The 21893-nt window shown below is 38.4% G+C and overlaps 1 protein-coding gene across 1 annotated transcript in view; it reads left to right on the top strand.

Annotated features, from left to right (window-relative positions):
• The first annotated feature begins 8613 nt into the window (after positions 1–8613).
• The window catches only part of LOC142143231 (protein unc-93 homolog A-like), a 38491-nt gene continuing 25211 nt past the window's right edge, over positions 8614–21893 (top strand). Inside the window, exons 1-3 of the mRNA XM_075200942.1 lie at positions 8614–8703; positions 10635–10816; positions 19766–19995. Coding sequence (XP_075057043.1) covers positions 8614–8703; positions 10635–10816; positions 19766–19995 — 502 coding nt within the window. The remainder of the gene's footprint in view (positions 8704–10634; positions 10817–19765; positions 19996–21893) is intronic.

Genomic DNA, 21893 nt, shown 5'->3' with positions numbered 1-21893 from the left:
TCCCTCATTTTTTAACCCCTCTATGACAGCCCCCCCCCCTTGTTTTTTAACCCCTCTATGACAAGCCCCCCTTGTTTTTTAACCCCTCTATGACAGGCCCCCCCCTCGTTTTTTAACCCCTCTTTGACAAACCCCCCTTCATTTTTTAACCCCTCTATGACAGCCCCACTCTCGTTTACTTACCTTCCTTTTCCTTTTCTTCTCTCTCGGTCTTCTCTGCTGCTCTGTGCTCCATTGCTCCAGACTGACTGAATGCTGGGCGTGACATGATGATGTCACACCCGGCATTCAGACAGTCTGAATAGAGCACAGAGCAGCAGCAGAGAGGAGGGATGCCGGCGCCGCGAACCCGTGAGTATTAATATTATTTTTTTTTACTACCCTGCTCCCCCCACCAATGACCGAGCCCCCCACCGCAAAAAAAAATAAAAAAAACCAACAAAAATAAATAGTTTTGAGAAAAAAAAAATGAAAAAAAAAAAGTCGGCACATGGGGCGGGCCGGGCCCCCTGACATGCCCGGGCCCGGGTAATTAGTACCCGCTCTGATACCGGCCCTGGATACACGTGATACAGAGAAGTGCGTTAATAGAACTTTTTCATCATATCATTGAGGATGATCATCTACTTGTCTGCAATAAGAGTGATACTTCAAGACTTATAACTGAGGTGTACGCCAAAAGAACTGTAGTGGCAATTACTTTTCTTGGTTTTTAGTGAAAACCCTAATTTATGTATTATTTTATCTTTAACAAATTTGAACTAAATCCATTAAAATATAAAAATGTGGTCAGACGGGAACATTCATGCATATATGGTGCGACTGTCCCAGGATCCGCCCATACTGGGCAGCAGTTCTTGCTCTAGCCTCAACAATCCTAAATGCCCACATACCACCTGACCCTAAGCACATCTTACTGCCACTACCCATTCCAGACCTCACTAAATCTGCTCACAAACTCTTTAGGCACATCATAAGTGCTGCCACATGTCAAATAGCGGCCTCTTGGAAAAGCTCCACACCACCAACACTCCAGATGGTCTGCAGTCGGATCTGGCACACTTACCAGATGGAACACATTACTAGTGTGCTGAGGGGCTCCTCCGTCTCCTTCTACAAAATTTGGACCCCATGGGCCATATATCACAATCAATCTCCACTCCAGTTCTAGTGGAATCTAGACATGGAAAGATATTCCTAAGCAAGCATACTTGTTCTCTTACTGGATGTGTGAATCATTTACCCCCCCCATCCTTCCTTTTGGTCCCTGTATACCCCCCCCCCCTTTATACCCTTCAAACTTGAAAAGTTAAAATAACATCTTTGCAGTATTAGATAGATAAATGTGCATTTATCTCCCAAGTGCGAGAGAACCTGTTGTATGTAAACACGTGTTATCTATTTCTGTTTAACCTCTCAAGATTTTGTAATGCATTTTCTATGGGAAAAGATGTTTCTAATAAAAAGTTATAAAAAAAAAATATATAAAAATGTAAACGTGTGCTTGGCCATGTGCACACACTTGTTATATACAATCACATGAAGTAAATGTCTAAAACAGAAAATGTTTGTTACAAAAAAGTGCTGACAAAGCTGAAGAAAGGTGTAACCTAGAGCATTATAAGATAATTTGAGGGTGTGCATTGCAATGACTTTACTATAAAAGCTGACTGCAGCATGAAGAACTTAGCTTGTGCCTGACTTAAGAATACACATTATCCGAACACCGCTGCTCATTATTTTGTGTACAATACAAAGACCAAGCATCTCCTTAGCTGGAATTAACTTGTAAAAGTGAGTACTTATTTATTTCTGTTCTTTATTTTAATGATTTGTTATTTGTTTTTATTGAACATTAGGTCTAGCACATTAGTAAATGTATTGCATAGGATGTTAAGGTAACAGTATTTTTATTATTACAAATAGATCACTAATTTGCATGAACTAAATATTTATTTATTTCAGTGGATAGTTAGTTATCTTGCAAAGAGCATTCATTTTAAAAATGGTATGCTAAATATTTTTAGATAAATCCATAAAATGCTTGCCTTTATCCTTACAGAAAATATGAAATCATAAGGTTAAAATTATGTGTTTTTACATGGTGCCAGAATAATGCCTTAATCAGAGTAAATTACTACTTCTATACTATATTATTTTGAGTATTTTAATTTCACATTGCATCCCAAATGGCAAAATAGTTCATATCATATTTTACTATATACTGAGAGCATGTTAAAGGATCTCTAACAGTATGTAAAAGCGTCATTCACCAGCCAGTGGTGGAACTACCTTGGATGTAGGAGTTGGGGCCATTATGGGCCCAGGGGTGAGTGGCCTTCCCAGGCTCCCCAATATCTCCACTTTGCTTAGTCCTCTTCTGCTGAGCCGCACATGTTTTTCAGTGCAGGGGGCCAGGGATGCAACAGTGTCATCATCACGCCCCTACCCAAGTTTTACTATGGGGCCCAGCGATCCATATATGGCTTGTACAAACAACAATTAACCAGTGGCTAAAATTTATACAATATTGTAAATAATTCTATTGGCTAACAGAGTGCAAAATATTGTTTTCTTTGTAAAGTCATAATAAAGGAGATTGGGGCAGTAGCACAAACCCCAGAGCTATATTTGACTCACACTTTCTCGATTAAAATTCAATACTGCAATTATGAACTTTGCAGAAAATAAAGTAAGCTCAGTGTGTTCTACAAAAATGTAAATTCAGAAGTGATCCAGATAGAGTGCATATAAAAGAGTTTTAAGGGTTTTAGGGAATGATGAACAAATACATGGAGTGTGGTCCTATGGTTGTGACAATGACCAGGGTCGATTATTATTTGAATCTACATAGGTAGTTTTGGGGAAATGATCAAGGTAATTTGATAGGGCTCCAATCTCCCCTAGTCACCTCTATAAAATTGCCTCTTTTGTGTGTGGTGTATAAAGTTGTGTGTATTAAATATTAGAATTCATATTAGCATAGGTGTATGAATTGTATGTAGAAGTGGCATAATAGTGCATAATAAGATGTTATATGATACTGAAAACTTTGTATGAAATTCTGCCCAGGTCAAGTTACAGCTCCGTAGTCCATAACAAGGAGCATAATAAAGTAACTAATTAAATATGGTATTTACTGGTGAAAGCGGTGGAAAGTGCTAAGTATCATTGTTCCTAAGCGTATATAAATAAATCTGATTTGATACTTGCGGTCTTTAGTTACGGTTTTAAGAAATCTGGTAGTCCCATTCAGCCATAGAAATGTAGACAAAGTGCTACATGATTCCAAATTCATTAGTGTATTCTGCCCTGGCATGTTTCATTATGTAACATAACTTCATCAGAGGGACAAAAATCATTACACACAGTAACCCGTGCTCTTGATTGTGAATTCACCTCTGGAGATGATGGGTGGTTTCTTCATTGATGGTCCTTGCTGTATTATATCAAGCATAATAGTGAATGTGTTTTTCGCTATGAAAGCAAATGTTAACAAACTTTTCTAGTGCTGATGACATGGTTTTGTGTGAGTGTATGTATGTATGTATGCCTGACATAATCCTAATGTAAATATGGCATATATGAAACAGGTGCTGGAGGCATCTTGAGATGCATATGACTCAGCATATCGATGTAAATATGCTATTGTTGAGCATAAATTATATTCAGCATGCATTCAAGTCAGCATCAAGCCCTTTGTTACTGAAACTGAGACATTTCCATTGTATCACTGTCTGACTTTATATTATATATACAGCATCTTTTCTGTCAAAGATTAAATAAGTTTCATTTGTTATTAGATGTCTGGTCTACCTCAAAAGCAAAAAAGTAGAACAATTAGATGGTTTAGTGACTCCACCATAGCAACAGCTATAATAGAACTGAATTTAAATGACAGCTTTAAAATGTTTAATCAAATGGTTAATGAGGCACAATGATTGCTAATTTTGATTACTCACCTGATCCTTGCATAGCTTTTAAGTCTATTTTAATATCTGTGGTGTTAATATTTACACCATAGTCAAGTGACTAATTTCTCCCACGGAGAACTTATGTTTTAACAATTATATACCTCACATTCTTGTTACTGAGTCTTGTTCAAATAAATAAAAGAAGCAACATAAATATTGCATAGGCACATAAAGAAAAATTTTGTCATGATTTTTGTTTTTTAAGCATTTTTTTTGTCTTTTATTCTGCCTATTTTATTCCTATTTTCCTTGTGTTATTTTCTACTTTACTTTTTCCATTGGATTTAAATGAATTGGAAAAAAAATAAGACAAGTTTCTAAAAAACACAAAGTAAAAGCAACACAAAGTAGAATAACATGCTGTAAGTATTTTGTTTTTCTTAATTTTGCATCTGCATTTACTGTGGCAGGGATTACTGTAGACATGGGTTATCAGCACTATTTCTCAGGAGAAATAAAGAGAAATGTGCATCCGTATGTCATATACTTTATTAACCTAAAAATTAAATGTTTCATCCATGTTTAATATTAAAAAATAAAATCTAAAATAAATTATGTGTTTTATATTATTTATGCCCCAGACACTGACATGGAAGGGCAGTAACTGACAACTTCTTACCTATGCCTCTGGGGGAGCGGGATGCCTGATGGGGTAAGGGTGGGTAGGTGGTAATGAGTCTAGGGTGCCTAGGGTGCACGTGACTGCAGAACTACAGAACTTCTTTACAAGTGCTCAGGAGGGCATGGCAGTAATCGTTACATGTCCTTTGCGTTAAAAGGAGACACCCTATGTACAGATCTCATGTAACAAAAACATTTATACTCTCTCATGATTCATTATAAGACAAATATTATGCTTGACAAATCAATATTTTAGGAGAAAAATTTAAATTAATATAAGCAGTGGTCATAAAGTTGCAATTTCAATGTAGGCATTTACCTATTTCACCACAGGGGTACATAAAAAGGCATTGTGCATTTTTGCACTTTCTTTAATGACAATAATCGAGTAGTAAGTGGCCAATGTGCTGCCTGGCTTGAAATTTTATTTACTGTGTATATATTGTTATTATCATGTAATTATTGTAAATATGTGCAATGTGTTGTGTAACTGAGTATAAGTATAAATTTTGTTATTTGCTGGAGGTGGTTGACTGATCATCAAACATGCTTTAGTAGAAACATAAAGCCCGAAAGTCAGTAAATTAATTCCCTAATGATAGATGAGTGGCGGGAGGTGAGGGGGGAATTAGCTTAAGCAGGTTAGTATTAATGCTGGCAGTTTAAATCCCACTGATATCAGGGATGTTGCTTCATGTGGAAAGGTTGTAATAGAGTGCAGGGCTTCCAGCTTGTTGTTCATGACAATCGGAAAGAAACTTGAAAATATGTTAAAGGTAACTATTGGAAGAGATATGTGGGAGTTCTATTAGCGAAAATGGCTAGATTAGGGGGAATATCATATCACAAGCTATTAATTAGTGCTGAGCCTTTAATGCAATATATTTGAAATAAAGTTAAATATTTGAACTGATTTAACATATTGCGGAGGAATGGATAGATGTATTTTGCAAATTTGTATTTAAGTTGTTCAGTTACATTGTCCTGGTACGTACTTTATAGGGTTTAGTCATAAAGCAAAGTAATTGTGTGCATTAGCGATTCCTACAGCTTGGTAGCTTATAAGGCTGCAAGTGGTTGCAATGAGAGAACGCTCTCTAGCCCATCCCATTCGATTAAGTCTCGCACTTAATTTCTCTGTGTTCTACTATGAAATTCATAACTCCACTGACCGTACATGCAGGTTGGCAAAAGCAGCATTTGATAATGCGATTGCAGAACTGGATACATTGAGCAAAGAAGTCACAGACTCCACGCTTATTGTGCAAATATTACATGATAATTAACACTATGGACTTCAGATATGCAAGTTAATGGTGAAAAACAGAATAAAGGAGCACTGCAGGGTATGGAAGATGAAAATTATTGAAACATTAAAAGCCAAGAAGATAACCTCTCTAACCAACTGCCCCTTCCATCTAAATATCCCATCTTCAAGGGCCATCAAAATTTGACTTTTAAACTGATTCTCAGGATTTAGGTTCCTGCCCAATTGGGTGTATCATTTCTACACAGTTTAAGAATTCTTCATAATCAGGCCCTACCTACCGCTTTGTGATGATACGAATCACATCGTCGCATAGCGTAGATGAATTGCATCATCACGTCCCCATCCACTGCACAAGAAAGAGAAGTGGGATCCGGGAAAGTGCCCTAATCTCCTGGGAGTCCAAGAGGAATCCCAGGTGATTTTTTGCTATCCCTATGGTTAAACACAGTGCAGCTCCTGAATGGTTTTGTGTGAAAAATGTGAACCAAATTAGCAAGGGGGAAAAAACAATTCTAGAGTGCTCTATTATGAATGCGGCAGCCTACAGTGTGTATAGGGTTTGCCCTCTATAGATAGAACCGATATACAAAAAGATTAGACACACTGAAGGGCGCTATACCTCAAGTGGAATAAACAATAATTAAAACAAATATAACATCAAATATTTCTAGTACAAAATGGTAAGAAACGGTAAGAGACAACATATAAGTCCAAACCCAGGTGTCTAATGAACCTTTTTCTTATAATTTATTTTTTTCCTTGTGACAATATGATGTTCTCTCATATTTCCATGTATTTCAAATATGCAATAGAGAAAAAAACATATATATAGTGCAATATGTCCAAATAAAATGTATGACAACTATACTTAACTTTTTAAGTCAAAGTGGTGACATAAAAAGATAAAGTGACTCCACACCCCCTTTGTGAGAACGCCTACTTAAAAATTACAGCAACAGTACATCTATCACCACTTGCGATAATGAATCTTCAGGGCAAAACCCCCCTAGGTAAATCTGCTTACTTAATGAAAAATAAAAATGGTTATCTCAAAAAGTATAATTCTCCTTCTTATATAGGATTCTAGATATAGGCTTCAAGGGCACTCATATAAATAGAATTTATAAAAACAAAAGAGTCATACAGTGCATTACCTCTAAAACAAATTCATTATATAAAAAAGCAAATAAAATTATAAAAACATAGGTATGATATCTCCCAAACAACGTAAGGGCATTCTCCAGATTGAGTATATCAGATTTGCATACAACAGTTTCTTTATAGGGCCCCAAGACAGTGCAGATGGTACTGTATAGGTCAGGAGGAAATACTTAGATGATGAGAATACTTTATATCAAAATAGACACAAAAGAAGTGCAAAGACATGCTTTTCATTACAAAAAGACACAAGATCACTTCTTGATATATAATATTGTGTCAAACTATCATGGGGATCGAATAGCAACTTGGACCCAATCTAAAACTATGATATTATTTTTGGCTGTTAGATCACATTATCAGAAGATTTTAAACCTAAATCCTACATATGGACCATAGCTTATGCAAACGTGACATTTCCTTGCACATGTGACAATAAACAATTTCTATTATTAAAGAGATAATAATATAATAGAATGTATGGTATTTTCGACCCCCTTAATTTTTGTGATCATAAATTGAATGGGTTTAACCTTAGATTTATAATAACTGTATGTGGGTTACAGATGACTAGAATATGATATTTAATTCTTCCACATTGGGTTCTCAATAATAGCTATGAGTGGAGGGCATGAAATAACAAGAATAATAATAAAAATGCCATGTACAACAAAACTATTCATAAATACTCAATAATGAACCCTCCAAGTCAAGAGGATGAGTAGAAATTAACTATAATTATAGAAACCATTTTAACTCAAAATCTGAATTCAATCCATGGGAAATAAGATTGTTTAAATTATATATTCATCCCATTTCTGTTTTCGTGAATCTTGTACTTATACCTTCATCTCTCCAGTTAGGTTCTATTTTATCAGTACACTAAAACCTGTACCAGATGTTTTTTCCAAGCAGTCATATGTTTCCTTAAAGTGATTTGAAAGAGGGTGTGCTTAACATGAATCAGGCCTACTAAGTATAAGTTATATTAAACTTGTATAGTCCAATTTCTGGATCCACCAGGCCTGTAATGGCTGCATATTGCTCTGCTCTGCGCTGTATTGTATGCATTTTTAAAACTCAAATGAATTGGAAGTTCATGGGGAGGGGCATCCATGAACTCGGCATGACAAGCAGTTAGAGGGCAGAGCACAGCAGCAGATTTTCTGACAAATGGCATTGTACAGCTTTGTCTTTTTTGTGTTTTTAGCTTGAAATAGAGTTCTTTAATTGACATAAATGAGGTTCCAACAAGCAGTATTTTAGGAGAAGATAATAAGACTTAATAGTTTTAATTAAATAAGGATTGGTAATAGGCAATATTTTGAAGCGACATTACAACGTTTAATAACATACACAGACCTAATCACAGACTGCAAGCTAAAAAAATATTGTGTAAAGCGACTGCCGGTGTGAACATCAAAACGCGGAATGGGGGCATGCAGCTGTGCATATATTGATGCCATATAAAAAAAGACCAAAACAGTTATGTGTCGTAAATTCGAAATCTTATGTAAAATCGTTGTAACGTTTCACTGTTACTTACATACCTAGATCAACTGTATACTGCAAGAAATAATACGATACAGGATGCAATGTTCTCATCTCAAAAACATCCTTGTTCTATCATTTGGAATACTACTTTTATATACTGCTTATATGGGGCTTCAGACTCTGCAGGTAAGGCACAAACTGTTTGTACTCATTTGTAACCCTTGCTATGTCTATATGAAAATCATAATCAGAACAGTAATTGCATTGGGTACATACATGTTTTTCATTTTTCAAATGCATTCCCTTAAAATAACTGATGGTGTCTAAGGAGTTTATGAAATCTTGGCATAAGCTGCAAAACAATTGTAAATTTAAAATGACAATTTATAAAGAGGTCTCTCGCTCTCTCTCTTACTCTCTCTCTCTCTCTCTAACCTAAGGGTCTTTTTATGTCAAGGAATGACTAACTTGCATAGATACATAGCATGATTGTGTTATTGGATATGAACAGGTATGCAAGCTAATGACAAATTTAGATAATCAGACTGTCAGTGTCCTTTTCCCTAATTTACCTAGGACCTGTCATATGTGATACAGCTACCTTTTATTCCAACCATATCAACTATATCTGCTTTAAATTGATTATATAACATGTTAAAGTACTATACACTTTTGGACGCTCATGACATTTACCAATATTTAAGTAATGGTGAAAATTTACCACCATGCTTGCCATTGTTACCTTCCTGTATCCCGGTGAGCAATGTCTGGCAGCATACAGTTGAGAGTACTGTTTGATATGATGCTCAATATGGGAGCTGATTGGATTGACAGTGACTCCTGTCTCGTACATACCAACAGAGCTGGGAAGTTAAATCCCCCACATACATTCAGTGATTGCTCTTTCTTGTTCAAATTGTAGTGCAGCGGAATTAACAATACAGGAATACAGGAAAGGGTGCAGATGGCAGGGGTATACCCCACTGAAAACTCATTTGGGGGCTGGCTAAATAGCAGGTAGTTGTTTAAAAGTATAATATACTTCTCCCAGTGCTGTACTACACCTTGACCCATGACTTTATTTAAGAAAAAGTCAACAACATAATCAAAAGTTTTGCAAATATGGCCTGTAATTCCAAAACTAGATTAATAAAATATATGTACAGCACATTAAGTTACAAGCACTTTTGTCATAACTGATCATGCATTTATGATAACAATAATAAAGCTTCACTCATTTCAATCTTAAAGGTGTGGAAAACATAATCGCTCCATTTCAGTGAAATTAGTTCCTAACAAACTTCCCTTTGATACATAATGATACCTCAAGTGTTAAGAGTCATAACACCTCTGCATGCATCATATTCATTTATAGCTATGGTTAAAGACCTACATTTTCAAATTCATGGAAGCATCATAATTATAAAGGGAAAAGCCATTACATCATGTGTAGTATGCAACAAATGGTACATTCATATGTAATATCTAGTCATTTAGAAAGTGTAACATGAAAGAAGGAGCGAGCTGTGTCATACACATCTCAATGAGGTGTGTTTGGCTCTTCCCTTGGGCAGTTCCCACTTCCAATTTTCTCCAGAGTAAAATGACAGATGACACTTTGTGTTATGTACTGTAGTGTATACCATAATTATTATGTAAGAGTGACTAGAAAGCAGTGAAAGTGTCTTTAAATACTTAAGTTACTGCCTGCGCATAATAGGGAAAATATAATATTATTTGGCAAGCTGGTAAATCTATACAGTTGAACTTCAGTATTTTTAATACATGTTCTAATAAAGTTTAATAAAGCAATAAAGTTATATTTCATTCATAGCTATAAATGAAACACATTTGAAACTATATTTGAAATGCTCAAACACAAATTAGGGAATAAATAGGACAAAATATATGTAGTGTATCAGTTGCTTGTTCTAATTACAAAGAAGTCCAAAACGTGAAAAAGAAACAATGGCAGAATGTGTTCTCAATATATACTATGAATCTAAAACAGTTAAAAACATCAAAAAACTAATGACGTTTGAAAATAAAGCAATACTGAAAGTTTCTGAAGGTTCTTCTTGTTCCTATCTTTAACCTTTGTTCTTATTTTCATACAGAGCAGCATGAATACGATTGAAGGACTTGGTGTTGCTTCACTAAGTGTGATGTATGTCACCCTTAGTCTCTCTTCATTATTTCTACCTCCTCTACTGATTAAAAAAATTGGTTGCAAGTGGACCATCGTGGCTTCTATGTTTTGCTTCATTTCCTACAGTCTATGCAACTTTTATTCAAGCTGGTAAATATTTTACACACCTTTTAAGATTTTTGTTACCACCTTTTCTTATTGTAATTGGCTTCTGAATTTGAGTGATAAAGTTTTTCTTGATAATGGTGCTACTAGGTAAATTGTTCAGTTGAAATCGATGATATGTGTGGCGTATATATTCAATAATAGGATTTTGTTACATGAAGCATATAAATTACAGCAGGCACTGGTACGTGACAAATGAAAATTAGTGGCATGTGAATTACATTGAACAAATTCAATGGCCGTGCATCACTGTGAGAACATCGCCGGCCATTTACGTGTCTGCGCAGTATATAAGCCAACAAACCAGAAAATCGAAAAACAAATGATGAATAGTGTGAATCATAAAATATCACCATACATGGAGTGATTCAGTATTCTGTTTGTTGTGGCTTGTAATAGTAAACATCAGAGCCCATTTACAGCATGACAGATGAAAACATAAGCAGAGGTCATTCACCTTAAGAGCTCATAATATATACAATAATGGTAAAGGGTCCCTAACACTATTGTCCTTCATACCAATATTGTGTTAATAAGTACATACAAATCAAACACACATTTTTACAAAAAAAAGTTTACTTGAAATGAAATCTAACTCTAAAGCCCTTATTAATCAATTTATTCTGAAAAAAAAATATTGCTTTCTTTTTGTCCCTAATACAGTGGGAAATCTTCTTTCTTTGTAATACAATCAGAAAAAATAAAATATCATAAGTGATGCTGCAGCTGTTCACTGGGAGTGGTTTTGATGTGATTGTAATGCTTGTGATAGGCTGAGCAACTAAGGGAACCAGGGGAGCTAATCATGCTTGTTTGTTTCTCTGCTATAGTGAGAACTGGCCCAGCCTGTTAACCTTGGGGTTGGTTTCCACTGTTACAGGGAGACCCGCACTTGTTGGTCTCCCTGTTATAGTGTTAACCAGCTGCAGGTTTTACAAAATGTTTGCCTTTCTATCAGGCACCATCCTGGGTTGTTATACCAGGCAAGTGCTATCTCGTCAGGCATTGCACATGCCCCATGAGTGGTCCTCTGATCTTATCATTACTTAGGGCCTGAATTAGAGTCTCATGTAAGTATTTGCACAATATAAAGATGTGCTGTGACGCAAAAATGAAGCAACTCTGCTTTTACATAACTTGCGTTTGGTGTTAGTGTTACAGGTATCTTGAACGTGTTGCGTTTTGCACTTGAAGAGGTAGATCAGGGGCATTAATGGGCAAGCGCCATATAGAATCGGTGTATTGATGCAAGTTAAGTAAAGCAAACCCTTTAGAGATACATCTTATTTTGAATTACACCTTCTTTAAATTCTTTCTTTATGGGAGTTGGTTATGATGATTTTTGCAAATGGCAACTTTTATGTTTAACTGAAAACCACTTTATTGCATTTTCAAAACCTCATACCAAACTGCAATTTAGTAACACACCCTACCCCATAAGTAAAGACCATACACAACAAAACACACCTCTTGGATTTGAAGGCCAAAACACATCCATATAGAGCAGTTGATTAATTTACTAAAATCACTAGTAGTAACAATGAAATTACACATTTGAAAACTTTTGATTGTGGTAACAACATTGTGTTCACAAAACAGGGTAAATGACTCTGTGAATATCATGTTAATAGGCAGATTTTAAAAAATGTAAGACATTTTTAAAAAGAGATGTTGGTGAATTCCACTCATTGTTTTATAAAAAAAATATTTTCAATAGAAGGTCCATTTACTTTACTTTAAAAATGTCCTCACTTTATTTTGTGTTGTACAATGAAATGATTATGATATCTCCTTTTTGGATTTCCCAATTTCACCACACCAACAAGAATGTTTTACCAAGCCCTTGATAATGGCTGATAGATTCTGTCTCCAAGATGTTGCTTTTTGAAAAGATTATCATACCTGAACAATTGACAGGATGGTATTGGGAGGAGTGTAACAAATCAAAATACCTGTATGTAGCAAGGGTGCCTTGTGCTGTGCAGCCAGGACAACATGTTGCCAGGGAAATAATGGGAAAGAGCCCCTTCAGTGGCTCAGGGCTGGGAGGAGAGGCAGGGGAGGAGAAGAAAAAGCACAGTGAGAGGTGCTGGAATGTATGTTGCAGAAGCAGGGGAAGGAGAGAGATCTGAGAGGGGAGTGTACTGGAGAGACAAAGTGTGCAAGGAACCACACTACATGGGACAGGTTCTCAATGGTCTTGGAAACTCCAGGATGTCCACAAGTTCTGCTATCATGAAACTTATAGAGAACTGCTTTCCTAAGGTGGTCCAGAACAAACATTCTGTCAGATGGAGTATCTGGAGGTGCCAGGTGCTGATGTTTGCGAAGAGTCGTGCCCAGATCTTGGGTCAGTCCAGAAACGATGGAGGAAGTAGAGATTCTAGACAAGGTAAAACTGTGGGATAAGGCATCAGCCTTAACGTTTCTGAACCCAGGTCGGAACGTTATGATAAATTTGAAATGGTTGAAGAAGAGAGCCCATCGAGATTGCCTGGAGTTCAGTTTTTTAGCAGACTCAATGTACTGAAGATTGTTGTGTTCAGTGAGTACAAAGATCACATAGACTGCTCTCTCGAGCCAGTGTCGCCACTATTTGAAGGTCCACTTGATTTTCAACAGCTCTCGATTCCCTGCATCATAATTGGTCTGCAGGAGACAATTCCTAGGAAAGATATGCACATAGGTGCAGTCTATGATCTTTGGGATCCTTTTGGGAAAGGATAGCACCTGTGCCCACATCTGACGCATTAAATTACAAAAAGGAGTTCTGAGGCCTGGAGCAGAGATGAATCCATGTTTGAGAGTTTTGAAGGATGCCATGGCAGAAGGAGGCCAATTGACTGTATCTGATCCTTTGGAAGTAAGGGTGGTGATAGGTGCCACAAGTAGAGAGAAAGAACTGATAGACCTCCTATAATAGTTTGCAAAGCCCAATAATCTTTGAATAGCTTTCAAATTAGAAGGAAGCACCCAAATCCTGGATTGCCTGGACTTTGCTGGGATCCATAGAGAACCCACTAGGACAGTGGTTCCCAAACTTTCTCAGTTCGAGGCACCCTTAGGGTCACCATAATCTTTCCAAGGCACCCCTAAGCCAAAATAATTACTGAGTAGTCCAGTTTTTTAAGTAGTTGGGTCAAAATGAGGTAAGATGTATTTAGGGCCCTTCACCATCACATTGTGCCCCTTCATCATATCACTGCGCCCCTTCACCATATTACTATGTCCCCTTCTTCGCCATCTCTCTCTGTCCCCCTCCTTCAGCGTCTCTCTCTGTCCCCCACCTTCAGCGTCTCTCTCTGTCCCCCTCCTTCAGGGTGTCTCTCTGTCCCCCTCCTTCAGCGTGTCTCTCTGTCCCCCTCCTTCAGCGTGTCTCTCTGTCCCTCTCCTTCAGCGTGTCTCTCTGTCCTCCTCCTTCAGCGTGTCTCTCTGTCCACCTTCAGCGTGTCTCTCTGTCCCCCTTTAGCGTGTCTCTCTGTCCCCCTTCAGCATGTCTCTCTGTGCCTACTTCAGCGTGTCTCTCTGTGCCACCTTCAGCGTGTCTCTCTGTGCCCCCTTCAGTGTGTATCTCTGTCCCCCTTCAGCGTGTCTCTCTGTCCCTCTTCAGCTTGTCTCTCTGCCCCCATCAGCGTGTCTCTCTGTCCCCCTTCAGCGTGTCTCTCTGTGCCCCCTTCAGCGTGTCTCTCTGTGCCCCCTTCACCGTGTATCTCTGTTTCCCCTTCAGCGTGTATCTCTGTCCCCCTTCAGCTTGTCTCTCTGCCCCCTTCAGCGTGTCTCTCTGTCCCCCTTCAGCGTGTCTCTCTGTTTCCCTTCAGCGTGTCTCTCTGTTCCCCTTCAGCGTGTCTCTCTGTGCCCCCTTCAGCGTGTCTCTCTGTGCCCCCTTCAGCGTGTCTCTCTGTGCCTCCTTCAGCTTATCTCTCTGTGCCCCTTTCAGCGTGTCTCTCTGTGCCCCCTTCAGTGTGTATCTCTGTCCCCCTTCAGCGTGTCTCTCTGTGCCTCCTTCAGCGTGTCTCTCTGTGCCTCCTTCAGCGTGTCTCTCTGTGCCCCCTTCAGCGTGTCTCTCTGTGCCCCCTTCAGCGTGTCTCTCTGTGCCCCCCTTCACTCTCCTTTACTTACCTTCTTTCCTGATGTCCTCTCTGCTGCTGCTCCTCACTGAGGTACTGTAATTTTAACACAGAATTCTGCTTGCGGCTCTCAGTAAAAATCAGCATTAAAATTGTAGTACTAACGGTAATAATACGCACTATTACCATAGTAACGGTAATGGTGTACTGCCCGCGTTACGTGGCCAACTGAATTCCCCCCTATGTGTCTGAAACTATCACTAAACAGCAGCAAGTATTTTCTTTTTATGGTCTTCAAAAGTTTGTTTTAATTGGCTTATGGTTTAAAGATCCTATACATTTATCTGTTCCTCTTCCTAATAAAATGCTAGTTAAATATGTGATCATATCCAGTGTTCAAGTTTGGGTAGCAATGTGCTCTCTAAAGTGTCCTTTGGGTGGTATAATTTCAAAAAGTGACCCTGGAAATGGATATATAAATAAAAAATGTAAAAAAAAATTCTATGAACATGGTAAACTTCTAATGAAGGTACAATTTTCTGCTAATAAAAGCAAACTAATTAGCGCACTTACAGAAGACAAAATGTGCCTTTACCCATAGTGTTTTAAATGTCTTAACAGTATTATGCTTGTTAAATACATTTCTGTAATCCAATGCAGTTATATATTATTAGTTCACATATTCATTATGATTTGCTGCTCTTTCATGCAATTAACACCACATTTATGCTCTCTATATCAACTATGAAAAACACAGTGACCTGTTGCAGCGTTTATTTCTTAGGCTTTCTGCATATAGTTAAATGTTTAACTTGGTGTTCCATCGGCCTTTCATCTTTCCTTCTATAATCAATAAATGTCTCTCTGTGCCCCCCTTCACTCTCCCTTACTTACCTTCTTTCCTCTCTGCTGCTGCTGCTGCTTCTCACTGAGGCTGCCGGACATGATGACGTCACGCCCGGCAGTCAGTGAGGAGGAGGATCCGGCGGTGGATGATGGGTAAGTTTTTTTTCTTTGTTTTTTTTTTGTTTCTCTTCTTTTTTTGCTAGGGCGATCGCGGCACCCCAGTGACAGCGCCGCGGCACCCCAGGGAGCCGCGGAGCACACTTTGGGAACTGCTGCACTAGGAGATGACGTACCCCAGGAACGTAACTCTGCTGACCTCAAACTCACTGTCACACTTCTGGTATCACAAACAGAACCCAATAGCCAGGTACATCTGTAGTAAACAGGATTTATTTTGATATATATAAATCTTAAGTAGCCAACAAGTGAAATCCACAGTCTCAAGACAGATAAAGGTCTGCTAGAAATATGTAGCAATTGTATTCCAAATCACAAGAGAAAGCAAGGTTCTGTGGAACATCAAGTTCAGATACAAACACAATACTCAAGCAAAGGCTTCAAAATGGGAAGTGCCTTTTCTAGGTCCAAACAGGAAATGAGATCCAAGATGGAATCTTCATGAGACAGTCCCAGCCATCTTGGATAAGGGCTATTGAAAGGGAAAGTTTATAACAGAGATCCAAGATGGAATCTTCATGAGACAGTCCCGACCATCTTGGTTAAGGGCAATTCTAAGGGCATTCTAAGATCCAAGATGGAATCTTCATGAGACAGTCCCAGCCATCTTGATAAGGGCAATTCTAAGGGCAAGTTCATAACACTCATACTTCTCGAGTTTAGCGAAGAGATGATGCTGACGGAGCTTGAGGAGCACCTCTCTGACATGCTACTAGTATTGTGCCGCGACTAGATCAAGATGTCGCCAAGGTAGACTACAATGAATTTTCCTAGGAAATCACGGAAAACATCATTTATCAGATCCTGGAAGACAGCAGGTGCTTTACAGAGACCAAACGGCATGATCAGGTACTCGTAGTGATCCAAGTGGGTGTTGAAGGCGGTTTTCCACTCATCCCCCTCTTTAATTCGAACGAAATTATAAACTCCTTGAAGGTCAATTTTAGAAAAGATTGTTGCCTGTTTGAGATGATCAAAGAGGACAGAGATAATGGGAAGTGGATAGGTGTTCTTGACTGCTATTTTGCTTAGACCACATCCATTTTCTTAGAAGAGACATCCTGGAATTCCCAAGAAGATATGGGAAGCTGCTCAGAACAGGGCTACTGGACCCAGAGGTGTAAGGTCAGGCAGGTAGAGGAGCAGGCCAAACTCCAACGTATTATCCCCCCCTTACTCCAATCATTGAGGGAATTGGGACACTGGAGCCAGGGAATTAGTGGAACTGAAGGACAGGATATCAGGTACAAAGACAGGGTTTCAGAATATAGGGTACCCACCATAAGTTGCAGAGGTGGAGACCTAGAGATGATCCTGCCTCCAGTCAAAGGGCTCCCGTCTGACCCACAGACAGTGATCACTGATTCGAGTTTGACCAATGTAATTCCTAAGGTTTTGGAGAATTCCACATCAAGAAAGTTCCCGGCTGCACCACTATCCAAGAAGGCGGAGACAGGAGTGTAATTAGCAATCCGCGCTGGTGCCAGTAAAGAGTTTTTGGAAGAGATTATCTGAAGACCTAGGTGAACCTCTTCCTTAACACCTAGGCCTGATTTTTTCCTGCCTTGATAGGGCAGGAGCGAAGGAGATGATTGTTGCCGCAGTACAAACAGAGACTCAGGGGTCGTCATCTTGACCTTTTTTCACGGAAGAGGCAAAAAGCCTCCAGTTGCATGGGTTCTAGCAAATCCCTACATGCAGAAAACGATACCGGAGGTATACTGGATGAAGACACCGCCATCTCAGCTTTTCTTTCATTAATCCATTGGTCAATCTTAATCACCAGCTACATAAGACTTTCCAATGAAGTTGGCATAGTATATTGCACCAAGGAATCCTTGATCTGCTCGGACAAGCAGAGATGGAACTGACTGTGGAGTGTAGGGTCACGTTGCTGGTCATTGTTGTTATTGTTCTTGTTCCCTTGGATTTTCTGCAAGCTGCTAGCTGTCATCCCTGATCCTATCTATTCATCTCACTCAGCTAGTTCACCTGTACCTGTTGCTGCATTTTCTGCTGCTTACCTGTTTCCAGACACAACCGGATATCTGTGTTTTTTACTTAGCTATACCTGGTCTGTACCTTCCCTGCATTATTTTGGAGTTTATTCAATAAAACTGTTATGTTTTTCATAATACTCTGGGCTCCATAACTGTCATTACTATTACAGTTATTAGCACAGAAATGTGACAGAGGCTTCCTCCTGAGCGGATAAATGAAGTGAAAGCTTCTGCACCACTTTGGATTTGGCCGGCCAGAACCTGAGCAGAACTAGGGCTGGTTTAACTGGGGTACATCAAAGCAGGATCCTCCAATAATATTTATTTTAGGCAGGTTATAATGTTATGGCTAATGGCTAATGATATATACTTCTGGAACAGAGGATAAGAGGTCTTCGCCTATAGCACCTGCCTTTCCCCTAGAGTTAGTTGCGCTCACAGGTACTTGGATGCCTCTAGGTCTTAACTCTAGTATAGCAGAACTTTATGTGCAGTACCGAAGCACAGAGGTAGGAGAGAGTAACCAGAAAACAGAAGACAAATACCAGGAACAGATCAAGGGTCGGGGGTCCATAGCAAGCAGGTAAATCAGGGACAAAAAGGAATATCCAAACAGACTAAGCCAAAGGTCAGGGGCAATCAGAGTTCAAGCAAGGTCCACACACAAGTCAGGGGCAAGAACAGAAATCAGATAGGATTCGGGCAGAGTATCCTACTGGGGCAGGTCAGCTTATGTGTGACACAAACGCTATAACTGGCAGGAAGGCTAAGCCCTCATTGCCTTAAATACATAAATGGCCCAATCAGCGTGTAGGGCAAAAACATGCAATGATCAGCCTCAGGGGGCTGCTAATTAATAAATCTATACTGCGCACACATGCTTGGCTGTCAGATAGCTTGCTGGGAGCGGCAGCAGAGAAAAGAGCGTCCCGGTTGCCCTGGCAATGGCCGGGGTGTTGAGGCTGGAGATAATGTTCTGGCTACCAGGGCAACAGCCGGGTCGTCACCAGGAGCAAGAGGAAGCTAGAAAGACCAGGCTTGCAGGTAGTCCACGACCCAAGAGCTGCTGAGACCTTCATCCCCACCCAGAGAGAGATATCAGTGGTAACACATCAAACACTGTGACACCATTACTGCTGCATTACGAAAGAACACGCTACCTCTAATTTTACAAGTTAGATCTCCTAATAGTAACCTGTACATATATCATAGACTGAGTTACCTCTCATTGATATAGAGATCTTCAAATAATCAGAGATCTAGTACAAGTTACGCCTAAAGATAGGAATAGACTGGGTTACCAACGTTTCTACATGTGCACCAACATTACATAGTTAATATTATAAACTATTTAATATTGTTAGGACTGTGATTGTTGCTTTAAGTTATTGTTGATTTATATTTTTTACACAGTGAGTGCAGTGTGGAGAGTTGGACACCAGTGAATGCACATGTGGTGGCCATCTTGATTCTTGTCATTACTGTTGCTATTGATTATTATAGTTCCCTTTATTCCATTTACCCAGTCCAGAATCTCCTCTTCATTAAATTTGCCTTACCCATTTTATTCTACAAAATAAACACTTATTTGATTGTTCATAACCACCATGTATGGTCCATTACAACTCAGAGGGTCAGTGTGGTCGGGTACAGTTACAGTCTGCATCCCCCCATACTGTGTAGAAGGCTCGGGTGAAGGGACTGATGCGCAGAGAGACATCATTTTACCACCCCATTCAGACTGCTAGGCGTGCTTTATGTAGATTCCTAGGTTATTTGCATGTTAGATGTCATAATGGTAAAAATATCAAACAATTCAGTAAAGACTTATGTGTTTTTTTCAGGCCTACGTTGATTATTTCCTCTATACTCGTTGGAATAGGTGGAGGACCCCTCTGGGCAAGCAAAAGCACTTACATTACAATAACTGGAAGCAAATATGCAGAAGCATGTGGCAAAATATCAAAAGATGTTGTGAACCAGTATTTTGGTTATTTTTTTCTAATTTGCCAAACATGTCGTGTTTGGGGTAATCTTATCTCTTCCTTGGTATTTCACTTAACGCCAAATGCAGGTAAACAAAAACTCATATATATACTACTTGAATACTATATATATTTATTGTAACATTCCAAAAAGTACCTGAAAGCATAGAATTCTCTTCAGCTCCAATTTTCCTTCTACTCACCCACTTTTTTCTGTGCTCACCTACTTACAAACTCAATGCTATTGTCACTGTTGGGTGGATTGTGGATTCCGGCTACAACCAACTTACTAACAGTACTAGTAGCAACTGAAATCCACAATGTTTTTTCATTTAATGCAATTTCCTACAGGACTTTGAAGGCTGTAGTTGGCAATAGGGCAGACCCTTCTTCCTGTTTAAGGACCCTTGCTTGCCCTTCATGGGAGTGCTGATTCTGGTTGCTATCTTGAGTTGTAAGAGCACCATGCACCCACTATGCCCTGATCTGTATTTCTAACTTATTCTTCCTGGTATTTTTTCATTTAAGTGAAGATTTAGTAAGTCAGAAAAGTGCTTCCAACCACCTGTGTATCCAAGTAATAAAGATTAGAGTATAATTATATTGAGTCTAGAATTAAGAAATACATTTTTTGCAAACAGGGAATTGGTGAATCTATAATCCATTAAGAAGAGCAATAAGTAAGAAATGAGGGACAAAGGGATCAGGAATTATCTCTAAAAAAAGAAAATAAAAAAGTAGGTAGGTAGGTAGTTGGAATGTGATTAGAGTGCTACTAGTAAGCATTAATTTTAGCTAAATTGGTTTAGCTTTCTCTACCATTTAAAGCTGGGTACATGTTAAATGCACATATGCATGGCTACATTTGTATTTAATATGTATTAATACTTAACCCCAATAGTCATTTGGTGCTAAAATAATTGCTAACAAAAATGCCCAAATTAAAAACTACTGTTGGAAGAAAGTTGCAAGACTTGCATAAGGCTATGTAATCCATCCACTACTTCACTTTCAAATGATATCAGATGAACACTGCATGCCTGTATAGCAGCAATGTATCATGCTGCATCAATATTTCTTAGTTGGTTTAGGATTGGGGCTGGCCTGGCATCTCTAAGCAGCCTTGGGTGACTGATTCATTTGTTTGTATGTAGTTTGCAAAGTTTGATATGTTGTTAACACTTTATACAGATATTTGAACAGACAACATATAAATAAATCCATTATAATTTATTGTTTATTTGAAAAGCAACTCTTCCTAACATGACAAACTGATATAGCATGAACGGAGTAACAAAGTAGATTTATTTTTTTGACGTATTAGTTAAATATAAACACAATGCAATGAGTTCATGTATATTATCCAGCTCAGTAATATACAATCATAGGTTTTCATTAGTGTCAAAAGATGGCTTTACTTGTTCTTTAACATATTAAATAGACTTTTATTTTAGGTCTAATAGTCTTTTAAAATATTGAACTTGATTTTTTTTTCAGAAAGTAAACTGAATTTTTTAGTTGGGCTTTAATGGAGGGGAATAGAACTTGCCTAATAACAAAAAACTATTTCAGTGAACAATTATGACAAGTGGACACAATATCAATAAATGTTAATGAGGACAGAAATCTGCAGGCAAACGTTTAATTATAGTGTCATGATATTAGTAAAGAAACAAATGTAAGAACATAGGATTGTAGAGAAGATATAGCTAAGCCATTAAGCATAGCAATTGTCAAAATATGCAATAGATTTCTATTTGTGCAACATGGGCCTAATTGTCTACATTGACAAACAGCACTAATACAGCAAATCTTCATTCCAAATTTTGCAACTACCACATCTAAAAACGATTTGTGTGACCTTTTCCGGGTGTGCAGCTAAGGCTGTAACTGCACATAATGGAAAGAGTAAAAAAAAACTTCAAAGTCAAGCCTACTACAAATACCTTCATTAATTGATTATGATTGACTTAAGCATCATGTCTTA

The sequence above is a fragment of the Mixophyes fleayi genome, chromosome 3 (assembly GCF_038048845.1).
Source record: "Mixophyes fleayi isolate aMixFle1 chromosome 3, aMixFle1.hap1, whole genome shotgun sequence".
Taxonomy (NCBI): Eukaryota; Metazoa; Chordata; class Amphibia; order Anura; family Limnodynastidae; genus Mixophyes; species Mixophyes fleayi.
The sequence above is the reverse complement of the archived record's forward strand: the minus strand, read 5'-3'. Positions and strand labels throughout refer to the sequence as shown.